We start from the raw sequence: 22,630 nt of genomic DNA, 5'->3' as shown, positions 1-22,630 counted from the left end.
GCAAGCACTTAAGTCAACAGTAGCGGAATAAATTTCTCTGATGGTTCCATAGAGAAGTAAAGTGACCTCAGAATATGGCTGCCAACCACTGCTTTTTACTGGGCTTGATCCTAAACTCTCACAGGCAAAAGATTATGCAAGCTTTCTTAACATGGAGAAAAAGTGGAAAAATTTCACCTGCTCAATTTCCATGTGTCAGGCTGTCTAAAAGAACAAGAACTAGACCAGTAAAGAATGGGACAACCTTATCTGTGTGTATCAGAGATTTGGTAATATACATTTCTATACTCATCTGTGACAAATCGGTCAGGGGTGTTTTTAGTTGGAAAACTGACTTACTTCAAACTGTCAATTTACCTCAAGCTGGAATGCAACCATTAGTATATGTGGACAGAATATAAAAATGTTTGTGGGCTACTAGCTGAAAAATATTGCAAAGCTAGTGTGACCCAGGATGGTCAGCAGTGAGTGGGAAAAGCAGGAATTTTCTTGCTTGGGCAAGCTGGAGTGGTGGATGATACCCCGAGAATTAAATTCTGGTAGTGCAAATGAGTTCACAATTTATAATTTTGCTTGTCTCTTTCTTTCTGGCTGGATTGTAGGGGATGGACATAATCCAGGTGTGTTGGGGAGAACCTCATTACCTTGGGAGTAAAGAAATAACACAGCTCAAAACTCTGTTGTTTGCTTAATATGCAGAGTACCTCAAGTGGACCACTGAAAACTGATGCACCTGTAGCAGTTACATGATCTCTGCTCTGATAAATGAAGAGATAGTTGCCATTCGGACTGGCTATTCTAAAAAGTTTTCTCACTATTATTACATTTCTAACCCATCCAATAACTAATATGCTGTACTGGAGCTTGCAGCATTATTTTATACCCAGATAAAACTAATTTTCTGAAAACCAAAACTCCTTGACTAGTGAAGGTGCATTTTAATAGTTTCAGAGCACCCTGAGGACATCAAATTATGTAAATCATGTTTGTCTGATTGGGATTTGCATGAAAGCAGGGAATAAGAATGAAAGAAGAAGTCTGGCATTATGTTTGATTCTCTGACACAGCCTTCCCAGGTGCTTCTAGATGGAGATATATATCTATCTAAGAACAGTTATGTACTGCCATCTGCTACAAAGCTATCAAGACTGTCAACAGCAGTTGAAAATAATAAACCTTAAAACAAAGTAATAGCAAAAGCAGTTAAAATATGAAAACTACAGATTTTAAAAGGTGCACTTGAAAAGATGTCCCACCTTTCTGAAAGCTAAGGGAGTTGGGGGGATCATAGTTTTTGAGGGAGTCTGTTTCATATTTGGGGGCAATGCAGAAGAAAGTCCTTTCATGCATACGCAGCAAGCAGGCTTCTGCAGTAAAAGATGCTCTTAAAACTACTAGCACTGCCAATTGAAAAACATGGTGTAGCTCTTCTGTCTTACATAGGTTTACTCCAAAAGATGGGAGAACTGTTGGAAAACACATAAGATTCTGTGCTTTAAGTGGAGTGATTACACAATTGTTTGCACCCTTGTCTGTATACATCCTTGATCCCTTTCTTCAAACAGCCAAAGTGAGTTCACTTATAGGGAATGTCTTGAAATAGAAAGAGATTTCATTAAGTTAGTGGCTTGTGGTTCTATTTCTCTTCTTTCTTTGGAAGATAAATGTCTTTCTGCTGCAGCAGATTATGCATAGTGAGATCCAAAGTCAGAACCATAAGTTAATCCATGCATACAGTGGAGACAGAAGAAGGATAAAGTGAGAACCAGACATGACTGAATCTTACTTGACTTTTAATTCTGATGTGCAGCTATTACAGCTATGCCTGATTCTCTCTTTAGGCATGTAGACAAAGCACTCTCATGGAATTGGAGAGGCAATAAACACCGATCTGTGGTGGTTATTTTTAGCCCATTTTCTTTTCTGACCACAAATAGGTTCCAAGCCTAGTTGAAAATGAAGATATATCCAGATGCTTGCTGGCAAAATGAATAGTTCAATTGTAGGTGAAAGTCCCCCCTTTAATACTTAAACCATCTAGGATATTCTGTGCAATAGTTTGTGTAAGATGCAAACTACATCTTTGGTGTGCTGTAACAATCACTGGACCTATTTTCCCCTCCACTGAGTATCTTATTCATTGGAGTCTGCTCTGGTGGTTCCCATTTGGCAAGAGCAATATATGCAGAATAGAAATACCTATTTTGAATGGCTTTGTTAACCTCAGCATGTGTTCTATCTTACCTCCTCAAATGCAGGAAAATTACAGGTTTATGTATCGCTCATGTCTTCAAAAGTAGCTAGAGCAAAAAAAACTGTTCACATCCAGCTCTGGATTTTTATCTTGCCAATAATCTCCACTCATTCCCCTGCAAACCAAGGATGCTGTTTCAAAAATGGCTTGAGATTTGGCGGTGTTGTCATTTCAGTTCTCCTCTCAGTGAAGAGTCTGTCTGGACTATCTGCTGCTTACCAGGGAAAAGGCACTTCGCTCAGCTCACCAGTGTGTGGTTACAAGTGAGGTGTTAGTTTTGAAAGCATTGTGATGATGGACAACTACCATGGCTGCAGCGAAATACTTAAAAGTTACGTTTTAAGCAGAATCCCTCATCATAACAGAGTGAGACTTTAACTCCAGATGTCCAAAGCTGTTAATACTGAGGATGATTTGAGAAACCTCTCTAGTTGATCCTGCCTGGAGATCTCCAGGTAATTTGTACTTCAGTTCCATATAGTCCCTGCCAGTGTTGCCAATGGTTAGGAATGTTGGGAACTGTTTTTTCTGCATATTTATGTCTCGGAGTCGGTTGGCCTTGTCCTCTTCCTCAGACCCTGTTTTGCTTATGTGCATTGAGTTTTTAGATGAGAAGGAATGTAAAAGTGGCACCATGCTGTAAGAATAGCTTCACCACTTGATTCTCCTGCAGATATAAACTTGTCCTCTGTCTGGTGAATCAGCATACATGGTGCTTATTTAAAGATTAAAGTTGCAAGAGCATTTAGTGGAGGTTAGAACTCTTAATCATGGACCATGGATTCTTAAGCTTAATCATACTACATATTTGGCATTTTAATGCTTACTGTAACATTGTTCATGTACACGGTTCTTTACAAAGAATGGAAGCGCAAAGTTCCAAGAACCAAAAATCTAAACATGGGCATAAAGGTGATAACAGAGGTAGGGGTGAGGAATGGTGAAAGGGTAAAAGGGAAAAATATGTGGTTATTTCAGGTACACACATTTAGGCTTTATGGAAATAATATGGTATTCCTTGGGCATGGGTTTCTGTGCTTTTGACTCTTCAACATTCATATTATTAAGATTCCATAGTTTGATATAACTTTACAAGAAAATAGCTGCCTTCAAAACAGTAACAATGCAACAGTTCTGTCAGGAAACCTAGTCTTAATGGGGTGTATTGCAATTATGGATAGGAGAGATAACATTTTAATAACATTGGTAGAAAAAAGAGTATCTCAAGCAAGATAAAGATCCATTAGAGTAAAACATACAGAATATGCAATCAGACTAGCCAGCTCCTATTTGTCTTAAAGAATATAAACAAATATGTAGTATGTGATTTCAGAGATGCTAGAAAACCTAATTCAGATAAGTACTTACATTCTCCATGATCTATGTCCTTTTATTTTAATAGACCCACCTTCTCTTAAATGGCTGGATATTCATTTAATGCGTAGAACTCTGCAGAAAGTGAGGTGATCAATATTGCATAATCTAGTGTCTGTCTTCAAGAAAGCAGGCAGCATTTAAGAAGCAGGTCATTTAAATCTGAATTTGCAACAAAGGAGGCTGTAAGGTTTTCTCTTGCTGTACTCTTTTAAGTATTCAGAATCATTTGACTTCTCTGAAGGCCCAGTTCTAAGCTCATGGTGACCTGTGTGAACTTTTTGTCAACACCATATGTCAAACCGTGATGCTTTAAGTATACTTCCTAGTGAATAAATCCCACTGAACTCAGTGGAACTTGATTTAGGAGTAATCTGAAGAGGACTGCATTGTACATGGTGCATACAGAAATGCCATTGCAAACATTCATAATCTGCATATTACTTTTGCTGTGTAACCCTTACTGCTACTTACAACTCGTGTGTGGTTCTTTAAGGCTATGTCTCCCTGTGCTTTTAAGTGTTAGGAAAAGAAGTGAGGAGTGATGATCTTTGGCAGTTCAACCAAAGTATCACCGCTCAGGTTACATGTCATCAGCAAGCCATAATTTGCAAGCAATGGATTTGAAGAGAGAGAGAGAGAGAGAGAGATTGCTGGTTTCTGCTTGCCTGCTTCCACTGTAACAGGGTGGATTTGATTTAAATCACTAGTTAGTAGGACTAGATTTAAATCATGGTTTTTTACATAATTTTTATGCCTGCCTGCCTTACGCATAGGTAGAGCAACTTCATTATAAAATATTCCAAAACTGGGTCTCTCTTACAGCTTGCTGCCATTAAAGCTTTTCTCCTCCAGGGAAAGAATGGTATGATCAACCTCAGGCACAAAAAGACCCAAAGCTTTGGGGAGTGTTCTGCTTAATGGGGTTCACTTTCATTTTTACTTCTCACCCTTCCTTCCTCACACTTAGCTTCTTGTGTAGATCTTTTCCACTCCCAAACATATTCTTCTGTTTGTTGAATTTTTTGAAACTTAGCCCTTAAGAGATAAGGGGTTGATTCTGTGTACAGTGAACAATGGGTTTAAGCTCTGACATTGTGAATGGAGTAATGGAAATCATTTACTAACAAATTTAAACATTGCATGAATATACGGCCTCGTGCTATATAATTAAAAACGGATCCTTATTTCATGATGAATAACCTTTGGATAATAATGTATCATAAACAGAAAACTATCATTAGAGAGATTTTTCTTTAAAAAGATTTTTAAAAAAATCAATAAAAATCCAATTTAAAATTTAAAAATATTGTTTTTAAAAAATAATTGATTTTTATCCACTCTGCAGTGGTTATAAATTTCAGGGATATTTATCAACCAGGAACTCTGGGTTGTTTTGTGATGAATAACCCAAAGTTTGAACCCAGGTTAAAGTAATGGGAATGTGCTCTTAACTCATATGATTATCACTTCCAGAGCCTTATACACATGGAGACAGAAGTATTTTCATATTTTATGTAATATATATGTAAAGTCTTTCATTGCTTCTGAAATTGATTATTGAGTATCTCCTGTACTGCAGTCATAGTATGTTTCTTTGTGTAATTCTGTAGTTGGTATTCATAGTTATGAAAACATGTTATCATCAGAATTTTTTTCCCATTCTAAATAGCCAACATATTTTTTTTAATGTAGCCATTATTCTCAGCAAAGGCAATGGTATAGTTTGCACATAGGCACCACTATATATACGGTAGTGCTACATCATCATCATCATCATCACATTGCATTTGCATTTGTATCCCACCTTTTTTTTTGTGAGAAACCCAAAATACATAATTTCACTTTATCCCAGTAACGACTGGCCCGGTTCACCGGTGAGCCAGATGGGAACAAGAATACGGATCTCGCAGGTCCTCAGTTCAACACTCTAACCATCTTGCTAGCTCTCTTACTTCGGTGACTGTCCAAAGTCATCTGTTGTGATGTGCTGCTTGTCATGGATTGCTGAAAAGCACGTGGCACAAGAAGACCAGGCAAGTGGTTCAGTGTTAGTGTTGCATTCGGGCAAAACGTCTAAGCACTTGTGTCCCTGAAGTAAAAATACTGCCTACAGTCTGACTTGCTGTATAACTTCCAGAGGAGGTCCAGTGAAGGGATCAGTTGAGGGGGGCTCACCAGTATCTTTCCATTTGTGTGATTGAAGCATTGTCCAATGTGATTGGGCTTGGAGCACCCTCAAATCAGTCAAACCAGAAAGATTCCTGTTGGGTTTATTTTTACTGAAAATAATTCAAGCAACAAGGTAGAGAAAGCAATCACACAATGTGAATGGAGAAGTTCCAGCACTTTATTTGCCCCTCTACTTGAATCCAAACCGGCTTGCCTAACTCCAGCTTGCTTTTGGCATTTTTTGCATTTTAAATGAAAGCAGAGCTGCTTATAATTTTGCTAAGAGCAATAGATTCTGGGGTTAGCCAGCTGTGGACATAGCACATGCATATAGTGTGTTTGTGAATCATATTCTGTGAGAGGGAGAAATCAATCCTTGGTATATGTCAACCGTAGAAGCTAATGGTGTCAAATTCATGATATTTGTGGCAATTTCTGTGCATCAGATGTGGGCACACATCCAGCCTAGGGAATCTACTTTGGGCTTACTAGCACTACATGATCTACTAACCAAAGCCAGGTGCAAAATAGTGTCACTTCGAAGGAAGCCAAGTACAGAGTTGTAGATCAGGGAGCAGAGTCTATTACATTTCAAGGAACATGGATTGGGAAGAGTTGTGTGCACAGCTACAAATTGACATCTGAGTTATCATGAAGTTTAAGAGGCTTATGTTGGCAGGGGTGAGGGCCACATATTTTTGTTCCTGCTGCAGAAGTCCTTTCCCATCTGCTTCAAATTGTCCATATACCAGTAGATTGATTTTGGTGAAATTGCCAATGAGTGCAGGCAGAACTTGGACTTCCTGGAGTGCTGTTTCAAGAATTTTGGCAGTTACCTCATCACGTACTGTTATTTAACTCCATTGGTCTGTACTCTCCATCTATCACAAAGGCTATTACTAGAATAATCCTTAGGCACTGCTTGCTCAAATGCTCACTACTTATGCAATCTGTGCATTCCATGTGACAGGTTGGAAGATGTGGTTTGTTTTCTTGCCAACTTCCATTGCTAGTTGGAAATACACAAAATCCCCAAATATTTGGTGAGTGTGCTAAGTGGCCAGCCTTTCTCCAACCTTGGAAGCTGGAGAGAAGGGTGGGCATTGTCTGAGTAGTTGTATGGTAGTCTTCATCACCTACCAGCTGCAACGTTGGGAGGAAAGGATGGTTGTGTTATGTTCTACTCTGGAGCAGGAGCCCTCCATGTGAAATAATGCAGGAAGACTGGATGTTGTAGCTATTAGGAGAACTCTTAGCCAGAAGCATGTTCCTAGAAGACCTGAAACCATCAGTGCCCAATCAGATGCTTCCCCTTCTAAGACTCCACCCCTTGCCACAAAGACACAGGCTTCTGACCTAGTGCCTGGCATCCTTATTCTTTCCAAGAACTCATGCTCAGCATATGAATGGCATTAGCACACAGTCTTAAGTTTGGAGATAGATGCAGTGGCTCCATGTTGAAACTAGGCTCAGGAGCCATGGTTCTTGGTCCAGGCTGTGGTTCTCTTAGCAACTTGGGTTGTGCCATGGTAGTTGGCTCTGAAGCCACCTCTGTTGACACCATTGGTTCTCAGCCTCCAAGTCTGGGACCAGAGCATTCCTGGACTCCAGGGTTATGACACAGAGGGAGAAACTGGCATGTACACACTGCTGCCCTTCCAGGAACTGCTGGTGGAAAGAAAGTGGACTTGGCTGCCTGGAGGTGTCTCTTTACCTGTTAGCGCCAGGCTTTTATGGCACAGTTGTCTGCCTTGCCAACTTCTGTGCTTGGCAAGGTGAGTTCTGTAGTTCCCTCAATCTTGTATCCTGCAAATCTTAAGGACCGCACCTCCCATCATCCCAGACCACTGACCATCCTGTGGTGGTTTATGAGAGTTGTAGTCCAAAACATCTGGAAAGCGCCATGTTGGCAAACCTTCTGTAGTTCCATTGAAGTCTGGATTCAGACAATAAGTCTGTGATAATGACAGATAAGATGGGATCGTCAGTTGGCAATAAGTGTGGGAAGGTGTGCTGTGTACGAGATGAGAACAAGCACTGAACAGAAAGAGACAGTCATTGTGATTTTACCTGGAGCCTCTGTATGTGAAGCATCTTAGTTAAGCACATGGGTTTTGTGTAAAAAGACTTTATGGGAGGAAGCTGATGACAGCGCCATCAATGAGACTCAACATAAACATCGCAGGAGCAGTTAACAATGTGCTGCTAGTTACAGGTTACTTTTCTTCTGGAAGGAAATTAGATAGAGGCTAAGCAATCAATACCATAAAAGGATTTTTCATCATTTCCACTTTATACAGAGCCTAAAAACTTGAGTGCACAACTTCCTGGGCTTGGTTCTAACCTTTCCTTCTTCTAAATGCCTTTCAAAAGAGGTGTTTATTATGGAAACATCTATACAGTTTTGGGCAGTCACTTCAGTGTTCTCTTTAGAGTAGTACTTTTGTGTTTGGCCTTATACTGGACAGGTAAGAATGTCATGGGAAATAATTGTATTCTCTCTGCCTTTGGGTGTGCTTGAACCCCATATTCTGGCAGCAGTGGTAAAAACCCCACTTCCCAGCAACACACCCGTCTATGACAGCATTAAGTGAATTACTTGTTCTGTTTTTAACATGCTAATTTTCCAAAATACTTCTGCAGAATGGCATCATCCGGTCTCTGTAAATTCTGTATTTCCACGACTCTGTTGAGCAAGGTCATTCTAAGATCCTTGGTGTGTCTATTTATTGATTTAGTGTTTATATTTATATTCTACCCTTTCTCCTGTAAGGAAACAAGGCAGCCTACATGATCCTGCTTGTTTCCCATTTTCTCCTCACAATTTTTTGAGATAGAATAGACTGTGAGTCAGTGACCAAAGTCACCCTATAAGTTTCATAGCCAAATGGAGACTAGAGCTTGGATCTCCCAAGTCCCAGTCCTGTGCTCTCACCGCTGGGCAACACTGGCTTTCCTAAAGGTTACTATGGATAATTATGTTTTTATTATATTTTTATCCCACCCTTTTTCCTTTCAAGGAACTCAAGGCAGCTTATGTAATTCTCCTTCTCTCAGCCTTATCCTCGCAACAACAAACCTGTGAAGTGGGTCGGGCTGAGAGTCTGTTACTGGCCCAAAATCTCCCAGTAGGGACAAGAACCCAGATCTCCTGAGTCCCAGTCCTGCGCTCTTGACCATTATACCACACTGGCTCTCGGGTTGAAAGCATGTGGATAATGCCTAGTGCTGTCTCGTAAGGCTTGTTGAAATAACATTTTCAGTGAGTGGGGGCAGACCTGAAAGCTTTAGTGGATACCTCATTGGCTCTGAATGCATATCTTCTGCTTCTGTTAAGTATAAAATCACATGCATAGTTTGTTACAGAATCTGGCTAGATTCTGACTTCTGTTTTGGGTGTGAATATGCAGAGCATGTGCACATTCACTTACAACCTTTTATGCAAGAGTGACATCAGTCTTCTCTATAATACTGGAATCAGCACGGTCCATCAATATATATATTTGCAAAGTAATAATGCATCCTACATTTATTAACTATGAAGACCCAATTTTAGGTTTTGTTCCTTTCATTTTATCTGTTTTTAGTGAGTAAACATGATTGTCTCTTGCAAAAATAATATTCAAACACCAGGCCTGAACACCCCACCTTCCAGAGTCAATCACTAACTGTAAGATGGTCTTTCTTGGAAAAAGGAACATAAAAGACAGATTTCAAAATGAAATGGCTGAGCTACAATTGATCAGGAGTTTCAACTCTCTGCCTCTTGTGGCTTGAACAGGTACAAAGCGTTTTTTAAATCATTCTGTGAGTGTTAATCAGCTCAACAATGCCAGGACCTATGTGTTATCATCCAACAACTGTTTTATGAGTGGCTGCTCTTAGCGTAATTATAACTGTCTGCATCTGACTTAAATATTTACCATTCCTTCCTCCCAATTATACATGTATCTACAGATACACACATAGAAATAATGGTAAAATTTCATGCAGCTGATGAAGTAGAATATAGTCCATAAAAGCTTATTTCATAATGGAGTTGTTAGTCCTTAAGGTGCCACAGACTTAATCATGTTCTTTTAATTTGGTTGTTAGCAAACTTGGGACCCTTTGGGATAGAAATATATAGATATTTTAATAAATCCATGGCAAGTGATCCTAAGATAAAGAGGAAAAAGCCTTTCTGGAGTAGACCAAGATCCACCATTGCAGGAATCCCAATAGCAAGTGGGCATGAGAATGTAAGAGCAGCAGAAGTAATAGCATACATTTAAGGGACAGTGTTTTGCAAATAATAGGTTACATCTACCAAATGGTCAGCTTGTTCCATTGCAAGAAGTAGCAACTGGTAACTGTCCAGTTGTTGTTGATAAATGCCATCAATTCGTTTCTAACTTAGGGTGACCATATGAATGGATGCCCTCCAAAATGACCTTTCTTTCACAGCCTGGCTCAGCTCTTCTATGGACAAGACTGCGGAATCATTCCAAGATTGTATGGAATCAATCCTTCTCCCATTTGGTCTTTCCCTACCATGATTGCCTTCCTCAGTGAGTCTTGCCTTCTCATGATATGTCTGAAATATGGCAGCTTCAAGTTTTGTCACTTTTGCTTCCAGGGCAAGTTTTGGATTGATTTTTGGTGGGACCCACTTGTTTGTCTTTCTGCAGTCCAAGGTATTCACAAAGGTCTACAAATTAGTTAAACATTTATTAACTGCAGTTAACTGAAATTCCCCAGCTTATTGTTTAGTATGCTGCTGGCCAAGCTTTTGCAGGACCATGTTCACTTGCTTACGTCCAGAATTACCATATAGCTGTGTTACTCATACTTCTTATTCCACAGAAACTGTCCATGGTTTTGTATAAAACTTAAGAACCAGTGAGCCATCTAATGGATGCTGTTGCATATAAAATGTAAAGAGTGCTCCACTGCAGTTCCCATGAGCCCTAGCCAGAATAGCCAATTCTTGGGGATACTGGGAGTTGCATTCCAAAAACATCTGGAGGCCACACCTTCCCTATCCATGCCTGAAAGGAATCTTGGGAAGCTGTGGTCTGTGCGTGTATGCACACTTAACTGGATCTGTCTCTTAATTTTTCCAGAAGTTCAAGGCTGTATCAATTTCTGCAGGGGTTTTTTCCTGATTTGGGAGAGTTCAAGTAACACAGGAGTCTGCATATTTTGCTTCCTTTGATGATGTGCATTTCTTGAAGACTTCTGCAGGGATCAAACAACCCTCCATAATTTCTGTCCAGAATGGTCAGCCTTCCTGTTTGGATGGCTTGCACTGACGTTTCAGCTTTGTGCTGGGAACAGGCAGTGAGAGAAGCAAACAGTTAGCACAACAGAACCTCTCTTTCTTTGCTCTCCCTGCCTCTGTACATAGGGCTGTCTTTGAGCTTTTGTGTCAGATAAAGTTGAGAGCACCACTAGAACTGTTACGCATTGTTCAGGACAATGATATTTTCTTCTGATATGGAGAGAATAGTACAGTACATGCCTGCAACCATCCCTGTGGTCTTTTCTCCTTCTCTTTTCCTCTGCTTTCTAAGCACTTTCCTATGTTCAGTTGTGTGATTTTCTCAGGTACAAAGACAGATCTTTGAGGGATGGTTGAGTTTGGTTCCTAGTTTAAGAAAAAATCAATTCTCTCTCTTTTTTTTTACATGTAGGCAGTGTATGGCACCCTAGATGATTCTGCATACACAGCTCCAGCCATCTTTGACCATTGGTTATGCTACCTGATAGGAGTTGGACTCCCTGTGAGTTGGTCATCCATGTTTTAAGCACTTTTTCATTGCCAAGGAACCAGGAATGTTGACTGGACTCAATAATCGGCTAATCTTCTATCTAGTCTGGCAGGTGAATAGGATCTTGGGAAGTTTATGTGTCCATCTTCCATCCTGTGCTGGAGTTTGAAGACATGGCGCAGATATAGCAGGAGCCAACTGGGTGACTTTGGGCCAGTCACAGACTCTCAGCCCAACCTACCTCACATGGTTGTTGTGGGGATAAGATGGAGGAGGAGAGATGATGTACGCTGCCTTGAGCCCTTTGTAGGAAAAAGGCAGGAGAGAATGGGAGAGAGAGAGATTAAAACAAAACAAAAAAAAATAACGCTAAACCATAGTCCAGAACGCTATGGCCAGATTGTTAACCAATGCAGGAAGATCATAGGAGTCCCTTGTTAGAAGAGCTTCATTGACTAGCCTCCTGTTTCTAGGCACAATTCAGCATGCTGGTTATAGCCTATAAAGGCCTATGTGGTTTGGGTCAGGCTACGCTGAAATTCAGCTTTTCCCCATGCAAGCCTGCCCAAGTTTTAAGATCTTCAGGAGAACTGCACTTGTGGCTCCACCTGGAGGCCTGATTGGTGGTGATCCAGACAAGTACTTTGCTTGGTGGCTCTAGAGAGGCTAGGTTGGCTTTCCCTGCTTTTCATTTTCCAGGAGGCAAAGGTAGTTTTTATTAAGACAGGGCTTTGAAGTATAAGTTTGTGTGTTAAGTTGGGTTCCTTGCTGTTATGCTTCCTATTTTGTTATTGCTGTATTTTGACTGTTTTTTAATAATTTGATTTTTATTAACTATATTTTAATTCCTATGAGTGTAAGCTTCTTTGAGTGCCATTTTCTTGGTAGAAGACCGGCATGCAGCTCAAATGAATAAATGTAAACATAAATTGCCTACTGTACAGCAGTTTGATATTTGATATTAGTAAATAAGGTCACAGATAGACTAGCATTACAAGAACAAGCCTGTACAAGCATTGGACTTGCATGGTTCCCTGTCTCCTTTGAAATTGCCAATAAGAGTTTAGAACCTTTCTTTTTAGCCTTTCCTTAGATGCAGCTTGCCATGCTGCCAAGACCTGGACAAATTGCAGCTTCATTTAAAACGTGGTCGGTTTAAACAAAACAAGCCGGCAAGCCGGCATCAAATCATAGCTGGGTTTTATGGGTAGGCAGGTTTGTAGCTAGCTGTATTTACAAGGCATATGAGAACAGATGGTTTGAGTCTCTTAAAAGTCTGGGTATCTCTTACACCTTAAACGTTGGGAGAGAAGGACTGAATGAAGTGGGATCTAATCCTATCTTAAACGGCTTTAAACTCCTGGATCTTGTTATGGGACACTAATCTGTATCTTAAGTGTTTTAGGACATTGGCTAAGGAATGCAGGGTAGGGAAGTGTGCAGAATCTGGTTTGGAGGTTGGAATCCATCAGATTCTTGGCCTGCTTTCTCGCTTCCCTATATCCTCCTCACATTGAATGTTTGCCTGGGCATCCAGCAGGAAGCGATCTCAAGTGGAGCATTGTTTCCATGCACGTGGCTTGCAGGCTTTGCGGATTTTGCTCAACAAATTATGTACTTTGCACTGTGAATCCACTAGCATTCCCAAGTGTTCATAGACTTGATCTCAGCTCAGTGCACTTCCTGGCCAAGGCCAAGTGTAGGAAAGAAGTCTGGCAAGTGCAAAAGAGCTGGAATCTGACCTTGTCTTCTCATTCCTAATGCTTTTTCCTTCACAAAATGCGTAGGATTGTACCTTTAACTTCTTTGCCTTAGCTGAGGCATTACTTTAAATCCATACCTAGCAGCTGTAGTTTCCATTTTTACTCAAGAGGAGATACAAGGGCTTAGCTTGGGGATGCAGAAACCCTTTTAAGATTTCTGATTGGGCCTCCAGCTCTAACCTCTTCCACCTAGGAAAATGAAACCAAATGCATCAATACAAGATGGGGAATACGTGGCTCAACAGGACCGAGAAAGAAAAATAGTTCAGAGTAATTGAGGACAATAGACTAAATATGAGCCAACAATGTGATGCAGCCGCCAAAATGTTGTTTTGGGATGCATTAACAGAAGTATTACTTCCAAATCAAAAGAAGTAGTAGTTCCTGTATACTCCTCACTAGTCAGATCTCACCTGGAATGCTGTGTCCAGTTCTGGGCACCAAGATTTAAGAAAGATGCAGGAAAGTTAGAAAGGGTGCAGAGGAGGGAAACAAAAATGATCCAGGGTTTGGAAACACTGCCCTGTGAGGAAAGACTGAGCAAACTGGGCATGTTCAGACTGAGAAGAGAAGACTGATATCCCTCTATAAGTACCTCAAAGGCTGTAACAAAGAGGAAGGTCAAGATCTCACTGATGCCAGAGTGTAGAACACAGAATAATCAATTCAAGTTACGGCAACTCAGATTCAAGCTGGACATCAGGAAGAGCTTCCTAACTGTCAGAGCAATATGAAATAGGAACCAGTTGCCTAGAGAGGTCATGGGCTCTCCCACACTAGAGACATTCAAAACGAAACTGGGCAGTCCTCTGAATCGGATGGTGTAAATTGGTGTCCTGCAACAGCAGGGGTTGGACCCGATGGCCTTCATGGCCCCTTCCAGTTCTACTATTCTATGATTTAAAGTAAGGTCTGTTTTGGCACTCACACATTTGCCTTTTGCCTTGTACAGAGAATTTTTCTCTGAAGAACACTGAGCTCCACCCTTTCTGGTTAAAATTAAGCACTGCTTTACAGAAATGTTGAGTATGTAAAATCTGGGCGATTGATGCTGGAAATTACAACATCATGTCTTCCAGCTTGTACCCTTTCATTGTTCTGCAGGCTGTTTTTCATGTCAGCTCCTTTCCTGTAAATGCTCTTAAGATTTTTGGCTGAAGTTAAATAAAAATATCTTTGTGTTGCCCTCTAAGCAGGACTGCATACAATGATCTGACATTTCTACTCCTCCACAAATGACTATCATACCCAATTCTGTTCCAGTTCTAAGGGAAATGCACAGTTCTACTACCAGGGAAATGGTAACATTTTCTATGTCCAAAGAGAGCAATCATTTTGCAGAATCCAATTATAATATGTTAATCTTGTTTATGAACTAAGTTTGGTTTAAAATTAAGTCTTAAGCAAGCAAACGGCAGCGGGTTTTGGACTTGTACAAACAAGTTATTTTTGTGTGTAGTTGAAACTCCCTCATCTCTGTGCTTTCATAGTCAGATAATGGACAGAAAGGCTCAGACTGGAAAAAGAGGTTGGTAGACTGTCTTTTTAAGTTGCACATGCAACTCTTTGTCATGAAGAGTTGTTTCTATCTGGGAAACAGAGCTTCAGTAGTTAGCAGAAACTGCTGATGAATTGTGAGCTGACAAAATTGGTTTTCTTCTTGGCATGTAGAAAAAGTATCTTGGTATTTCCACTGTGTTCATTCAGGAAGAGTCTTGAGTAGGGATGTGTGGCACTGAAGCTACCTTGTAGCCAGGAGATTTTGGTGCAGTTGTCCGATTCATGAGCTGGAAATGGGTTAAGTTGGGTTCTAGTGTGCAGCTTTTGCTTTCAGAACGGCCCATGATTCATGGGTTGTTGGTTTTTTAAGGCAGGGGAATTTGCATAAATTGGTTTCACAACTTGTGCATATCACAGCCACATTTTACACAAATTGTGGCCATATTTTGCACAAATTTAATCTGCCTTTATTATTAAAAAAAGCAAATGTTGGCCCATTTTCATAGCAGAAGACCATGTGCTGGGCTGCTTGACTTGTGTTGAAGTGAGTCAGTACCAGTACTGGGTGGATGGGCTGTAGTCCAGGTGGCTGAGCCAGGCCAGTCCTCCAGATTTTGGTGACATCCCCCCCCCCACTGTATTCCTCACACGTCTCTAGTTTTAAGCTGGGAATAAGTAAAAAGTAATGCCATAGGTTTCTGCTACTGAGAATTGATTAATTAATGCAGGTTGAACAAGCCATTAAAAAGTGCATAGCTTTTAAAATTTGGCATCTGTTCCTTTTAACAGTCATACATTTTGGGGTTTTTCCCCCTTTCCTGTTTTCTTGTAGAAATTGTGGTTTATGTCTTTTTAATGGTGATTTCAGTCATATATTTCCTGGCTGACTGGAAAAAATTTCTTGTCCTTCTCCTCTCCTCCCCATGACTCACCCTTTGTTTAAAAATTAGACTATGTCGCACAGTTCCTATGTTTAAGTCAGTGGTGTTCACCATTTTGCAAGCAGAGGTCCCGGTGTCCCCAGCAACCACTGCCAAAGCTACAAGGCAGCCTTTCCATTCCTCCATTTCCCAGGCAAGCAACAAAGGTATTCACCAACTCTGCTGGAGTCCTTATTGGGCCTCACCTCCCGGTTCTCTCCAAGGTGTCCAAGCAAAGCTTCATTAGTCAGTCAACAGGCAAGCAAATTCCAACAGTCTCACTTCAGTCTTAGATTGGGATGGAACTTTCTCTTGCCCCTAAGAGCTTTCTGCTCCATCCCGCAAGCATCCCTCAGGGCAGGGCCCTACTCCCTTGGCTCTCATCTGCATGTTCAAGTTGCTTTCCAGTGCCCATGCAGTGGCACCATTGCAGCTAGCTGATCCCCGTGCCCTTTGTGTATTGGGCTTCTGTCCCCCACCACAGCTAACTGACTGACAGCCTTCCCACCTTACAATTGATGTGTGTAGGTCTCCTAACTCCCAAGCACCAAAGCTTCCTTCAGTAGCCCAAATCACAGCAGTCAAACCACTGCTAACAAAAGCAGCATGGCTCAGGTAAAAAAAGAAGTGAGCAAAGGCAAAGCAGAAAGTTACACCTGAGCTGAGTGTGACCTGCCAGTGGCTCTTGCACCTTGTAGCAAAGAACACTGTTTTAAGTTAAAGTAGGGTGACAGTTTTTCTCACACTTTGCTACATGACTGATAGCAGGAGACTGGAAAGTGCAGGCAGCCCTTGTTCATTTACTGTCTGGAGTGGCAAATCCTTAATGGTCTTTTTGTGCTGCTCCAGGAAACACGTGCATGATCAGTATGGCACAGGGCAATGTAATCCATATAAACCATGTGTTTGGGGGGGTGTCTGCATGTTACCTTGCATGGCACGAAGTGGCTGTACTGGTCCAGGTACCATTTAAGAAAAAGTAAACCATGTACATAGCATTTGAAATTTTAGAGGTATCACATCTTTGAGTGATGGGCCGAGTTGGCACATTTATAGGGTAGAAAAACACAAGTAAGAGGCATCCATTTCTCCTTGCAGTGTTAAACCCTTCATATTTCAGAGGGCTATTTTTCAGCAAAACTTCAGAAGGAAATATTTTGCATATTCTTCTGGTTTATCATTCCTTAGCACTTGTGATAAATTGCTGATCCTTGCTTAATTACAAATGTCTCCAGAGATACAAGGCAGTGTCTAAAACTTGTCATGTAAAGCTTTAGAAGCACTGCTCTTAGCAAGGTCCCTTGTTATGAATTAAGTGTTGCCTTTTTAATTATTTTCTTTTGTAGATTCAAAAGCCAATGCTTTCTAGGTTGATAGTTGTTATAAAGCCCACTATGAATTCTATTAAACAAAAGAAAAACTGTTCTTTTTATTTTAAAGTTGCAATCCAAAAAGATACATGGTTTGCACACTGCCTAGAATGTGACTCTTGACATGCATGAATGAAGAAGGGTTTTTATGCCTTGGAAAAGTCAGAGTCCTCCATGTGTACACAAGTGTTCTTCAGAAAATCTCAGAGGGTCTATAATCAGGCATATCTGTAATGAAGCAGATTGTCTAGAATAAATTCAGAGCATAGAATGGAACTTGAATGTTACTCTCAATGTGTTGCCATAGATACTAACTTGATTCACAGGTCTCATGGGTGAGCTGTGGGTTAATTAACCTGTGGGACCCTGGGGTGCTCACCAGCTGCCATTTTGAATATGCAGGCTGCTGAGGGGATGTGCCACAACTTGTTGCATGAGCCCAGATGCTGTGGCCTAAAGCAACACTCAGGTAACCCTATATTAGAACAGCCCAGGTATGCAAACCAGCCTAGTGTTTGCCCTGACTTTAGTTTAAGCTTCCTCTTCTGTTTTTAAAGGATAGAAACTGTTGTTGTTGTTGCTTTATAGAAAATATTTTTGCCTACTGCTAATATTGTGTCACTAGCAGTGATTATATAGAGGGCTTTGTGGCATTGTTCAGCAGTTCACACTCAGTTCATTTGCTCTGTTTGGTCTCAATTCTGTCTTGTCCTCTGGGTTCCAGGAATGTTCACACATGTGGACATCATCTTGGACTGTGCTTCTGAGAAGGATTGAACAAGCTGCCATCAGGAATTTGCATCTGCCATTGATGATTTTTCAAATGGGGGCATCCCGTAGAACCTTTGCACACAATAGGAAAACTGCCCTAGAGAAGAGCAGGGTTTGAGGTTTAAATTTTGGAAACAGTTTCTCAAACTTCTTTTAAGAAAAACTTTCTGAACTTGCAACATAAAACCTATAATTAGTTCCACAGGTGAATATGAGGGGAATCTTGGGCAGGAAGAAATCTGTGGCTTGGAGTTGTTTAAAAGTAGTAGTGCCAGAATGGAAGAGAAACCTCTGCTTTACCTCCTAACAGCTGTGGGTTACCGATTTTTATGGACATGCTTGCAAGGTTCCTGATGATGGAATTCACCTGTTTTTCCTGCCTTAACAAGGACCTTGGCTCACTAGCTTGAGTTACTTGGTATAATTCTTTGAGGCTCATGTACTGTCCCCTACAGAGTGCTCACTTGCTTGTGGGAAGCTGATCAATGGATGGTCATAGTTGTAGGAATTAAACTAGAAAGGAGCAAGCTTGTTTTATTATAGAATTTGCTTTTGTACAAATACTGGCAGCTTCCATAGTTGTGTTGAGGCCTTCTGCACAACAAATTGGTAGATGAATTGGTAGGTGGTAGAATTCTGGTCTTTTATGCTTGTTTCAGATTACAAGTCATATTTTTTAATTTATCTAACTCCCAAGGAGTTCTACATGTAGGAAAGGAAGCTGAGAAGAGTGTGCCTTTCCTAAACTCTTCATTTATTTGATTGATTTGCAAAAATGACACTCAAGGCAGGGTTGTCAGTGTCAATTTGAAGTTAGGGTGAAGTTCTCAACACTCATCTGGACTAGAGCCTCCTCTGAAACGATGCATATTCACAATAGCTATTCTAATTTAAAAATTTGATCTGGATGAAGGTAGGGGATGTCATTTGAACTTCTTGCCATAGACTTAATGCCTTCTTGCTCTAGTTTCTTTGGCACAGGTTTTTAATAAAATTGCAGTTCCATCAGATGCTGCTACATAAAATGAAATCCTTAACTTGGATTGATGTGCCACTAGTATATTAAAGACAAAATGGAGTTTGGCAAATATGAAAGTAGGGGGCTCTTATTGCTCAGTTTCTGAGCTGTATGATATTGCTCAGAACTCCGCAGAGTGTAATAGAATGTGTATAAGGACTGTGTTTTCTGATCATTACCTCTTTGCTGCTGTGACCACAGCTAGCTCAATGCTGCTTTATATTTGCAGCATTCGTAACTTCTTGTATTAACTTTTGGTTCATTATTTTGATTATTGTTTTGGTTCATTTGGTTTTCTTCAGGCAGCTTTGCCTTTCCCTTAGACCATCCTTAAGACTTTGTGCAAGGGGCTTTTAAACTCTTCATGCACATGAAATGCATTACCTAGAATTACGGGGCTTGAAGTAAGAATATATAGAATCACAGTATTGGAAAGAAGTTAACAATCCTTTTTCGATATTGTTATCATTTATATCTAGGGAAATCCCATAGCTTTGGCTACTAGTTTGTCTTGAAACTTATCTTCCAATTAGTATACCTAGTTAAAAGTCCTGAAAATCACTGTTTTTAGCATCCGTATATCTTCCATTACGACTGCAAATGTGACCTTGTGACATAAGATGAAAATGCAATCTAGTCCTGTGTTCTGTTTCCAGTAATAGATCCCAGTGCTTCTGGGAAGGTCACAAGTAAGGCCTGAAGACAGTAATTCTCCTTTGTCCACATCAGCTAAGTCCTTTGCTGAGTGCACAGCAGAGAAACAGAGTGAACCATGCTGATGGGGTGGGATGCATGTATATGGCCGTACTGATCTTGGCATGTGGTTACCTGCAGGAGAAAGCCTCCCTTGGTTGAAAGAGGCCCACTGCTCCTGATTTAGGAAATATTCTCTTTAAACCATGGGTGGGGAGCCTGAGGCCCGGGAACCAGATCTGGCCACTCGGGGATCCCAGCCTTTTCCTCTGGGCTTTCCCAGTTGGTCCTGCCCTCTCGCTTTGTTTTCCACCACTAGTCATTTTGTGTATCCCCGCCCTCCCCTTCTCATCTTGAAAGGTTGAAATGCTTCTCTTAAAACTCAGTTACTGGCAATATGAGATTATGCTGGTGTCTTTAGCCCTTTCATCCCATTCCCTGTAGCTTGCGGTCCTGCCCCCTTTAATTGCAGTGCCTCACCACCACTAGAATGCAGCCCCTGGGAGCTTCTCAGACATTAAATCCTGCCCTTGGGCTGAAAGAGGCCCCTACCCCTTCTCTAAATACTGAGGTTCTGTTTAGTTACCATGACTCATTGCCACTGATAGACTTGTGTACCTGAATCTATCCATTTTTTTCAGAAGGTCATGTGAAGTGCTGTATACTTTGAGTGCTCATCTTTGAGTTTCATAAGCCAATTATTAATCATTGTATAAAATATATTACTGGTTATAAAATTCAGGACCTTTTTAAGTGAGGGGGAAGTAGTGTTTAATTTTCTTTTCTTTGTAGGCAAATAATTCACTGCGCACATAAATCATGTCTAGCAAACACAGTGACGCTTTTCACAACATGCTTTAGTGGTTAGTTCTGCCCAAAACTCTAGAGTGCTAGTAGAAAGAACTGCATTGAATAATTATTTTATCATCTTAATATTTCTTAAGATATTGTGGTATGGCATAAACGCTCTGGATCCTTCTAAACAAGGAACTTTTAAAAACATTAAATAAGCATAAAATAGTTCTGAAAAAAAGGTACATGCAGTGATGATGACGATGATAATCCTGAAGTCAGAACTGACACCTGAAATTTTAGCCCCTGTAACTTGCTTCAGCTCTTAACCAGAGAAGTCATTAACTACTGACCTTTCATTTCTTCCCATAATAGCAGCTTCCCATTTAGAAACTTTACATTCCTACAAGCTGGGTTATATTATAGTTTACTAAGAGGCTATTTATAATTGGTGCTAACAAGGGCTTGCATACTCTGCTATTTAAAGCTGGAAACTTAATATGCCCAACACTGCAATAGAAAACATTTGTTGGAGCAGAACATAAATGTAATCAAGTTCTGATTTTGCATAGTAAAGAAGCAGTAGCACTGAGCCAGGAAATTATGGGGGCAGACACTAGCTTAGCCTTGAATTCACTTGGAGGCTTCGGGCAGTCTGCAAGGAAGGTAGATTGCAAGTGCAGCAAACTTTTGTAGCATGCAACACTCCCGTTCAGATCCCAACTACTCCATTCCATTTTCCTCCTCCCCATCTGGTTTTCAGTTTCCATCCTTGAAAAGTCTTCCAGCTTTATATATACACTCAGCTTGTGTTTGTCCTTAGTGGGCTTATCTTTCAGGATTACCCCCCTGCCTAAGTTTTTGTATTTTAGTTTAAGTTTTGCACTTGCGCAAAATTTGGGATTCTCCCAAGTCTGCTTATACATCCCACTTTTACATGCACTGTTGCTTAGGCTCCTTAAGCAATAGGATTCCCAGCCTGGGCATTAGAAATGGAATGAATGACACTTGGTCTGTCTACTGCAGGACACCTCCTTGAGTGCCATGCAGTCCCATCACATTGCAGAGAATTCTGGTGCAAGTTCTAGACCAGTCGGTATCAACAAACTTATTTCACTCTGTGGCTTCTCCTATTTATTGAATTGTTAGATTTACACCCCACCTTTTTTCTTCTAAAGAACTCAGAGTGGCCTGCATCATTTCCCCTTTGCTGGTCTCAGTTATAGCCACACAACAATCCTGTGAGATTGACTGAGCTGAGAGTCTAACTGGCCCAAATCACCCAGTTGGCTCCATGGCTGAGTGGGAACTAGAACCAGGTTACCTGAGACCCAGGCCCATCCTCTCAAATGCTCCACCAGACTGGCTGTCTGGTATTAAATCACATGCATAATCTAGAACCTACCCAGCAGCCCCTTGTGGCTGCATATTGCAAGAGGCAAGAGGGGTAGTGAGCAGTAGCAGTTTGTCAGTGCATGCTGCCCAGTATTTTGATTTCCTTCTAAAAGACTCTCCCTAACCACCAAAAAACAAAAACAAAAAAAGCTATTGATGAGCCCCAGGATTCCTCATCTTCCTTAGCAATTTGTGTGCAATTCTGGTTGTTAGACCTAAGGAATAATATTCTGGAGTTAGGAAAGAAAGGCAACTTACAGGATCAATGGGTTGAAGAAACTCCCTTATGAGAAAGGTTTGCAGCATCCAGGCCTGTTTAAGGTTAGAAAAAAGACAAATGAGGGGAGACGTGTTAGAGGTGCACAAAACCACGCATGATGTCACAAACGTAAATAGGGAGACACGTTTCTGCCTTATAATACCAGAACCTGGGTTGATCCCATGAGACTAGTTAGGGGGAGACTCAGGATCAAGACAGATAAAAGAAAGACTTCTTCATACAGTGCGTAGTTAGATTGTGGGACTATCTTGTGCAAGACGTAGTGACAGCCACACATTGAATGGCTTGAAAAGAGACTGGAGACATCATGGAGCAAAGAGTACTAGTCATGAAGGTTTTTGGCTACCTCCAGGATCAGCGGTATACTCGAGTTGTGGGGAACTGGAGGGTGTTACTGCATGTCTACTTTTGGGTTTCTCGCAAGAAGTTGATTGACCACTGTGTGAACAGAACAGTTAAGAAGGGTTGTTGTTAAGTTTTTAACATTGCTGGAAACATGGTTTGAAAAAGACTGGACTCGCACCTTAGTTGGAGTGATTCTAGCGAGCCCACTTTCTGTCATGCTGTGTTTCTAG

The 22,630-nt window shown here is 40.8% G+C and overlaps 1 protein-coding gene across 3 annotated transcripts in view; it reads left to right on the top strand.

Moving 5' to 3' along the window:
* VAPB (VAMP associated protein B and C) overlaps positions 1 to 22,630 on the top strand; it is a 49,331-nt gene that overhangs the window by 4,953 nt on the left and 21,748 nt on the right. Inside the window, exons 1-2 of one of the 3 annotated variants that reach the window (XM_044454901.1) lie at positions 10,333 to 10,350; positions 11,476 to 11,565. The exons of 1 other annotated variant lie outside the window; for it this stretch is intronic. In XM_044454901.1, coding sequence (XP_044310836.1) covers positions 11,538 to 11,565 — 28 coding nt within the window. In that variant the 5' untranslated portion in view covers positions 10,333 to 10,350; positions 11,476 to 11,537. Of the gene's footprint in view, positions 1 to 10,332; positions 10,351 to 11,475; positions 11,566 to 22,630 lie in introns of those variants that run through there. One more of the 3 variants, XM_044454900.1, reaches the window with a different exon arrangement.

This window comes from Varanus komodoensis, unplaced genomic scaffold (genome assembly GCF_004798865.1).
Source record: "Varanus komodoensis strain SLA01 unplaced genomic scaffold, ASM479886v1 scaffold8, whole genome shotgun sequence".
NCBI classification, from domain to species: Eukaryota; Metazoa; Chordata; class Lepidosauria; order Squamata; family Varanidae; genus Varanus; species Varanus komodoensis.
The sequence above is the reverse complement of the archived record's forward strand: the minus strand, read 5'-3'. Positions and strand labels throughout refer to the sequence as shown.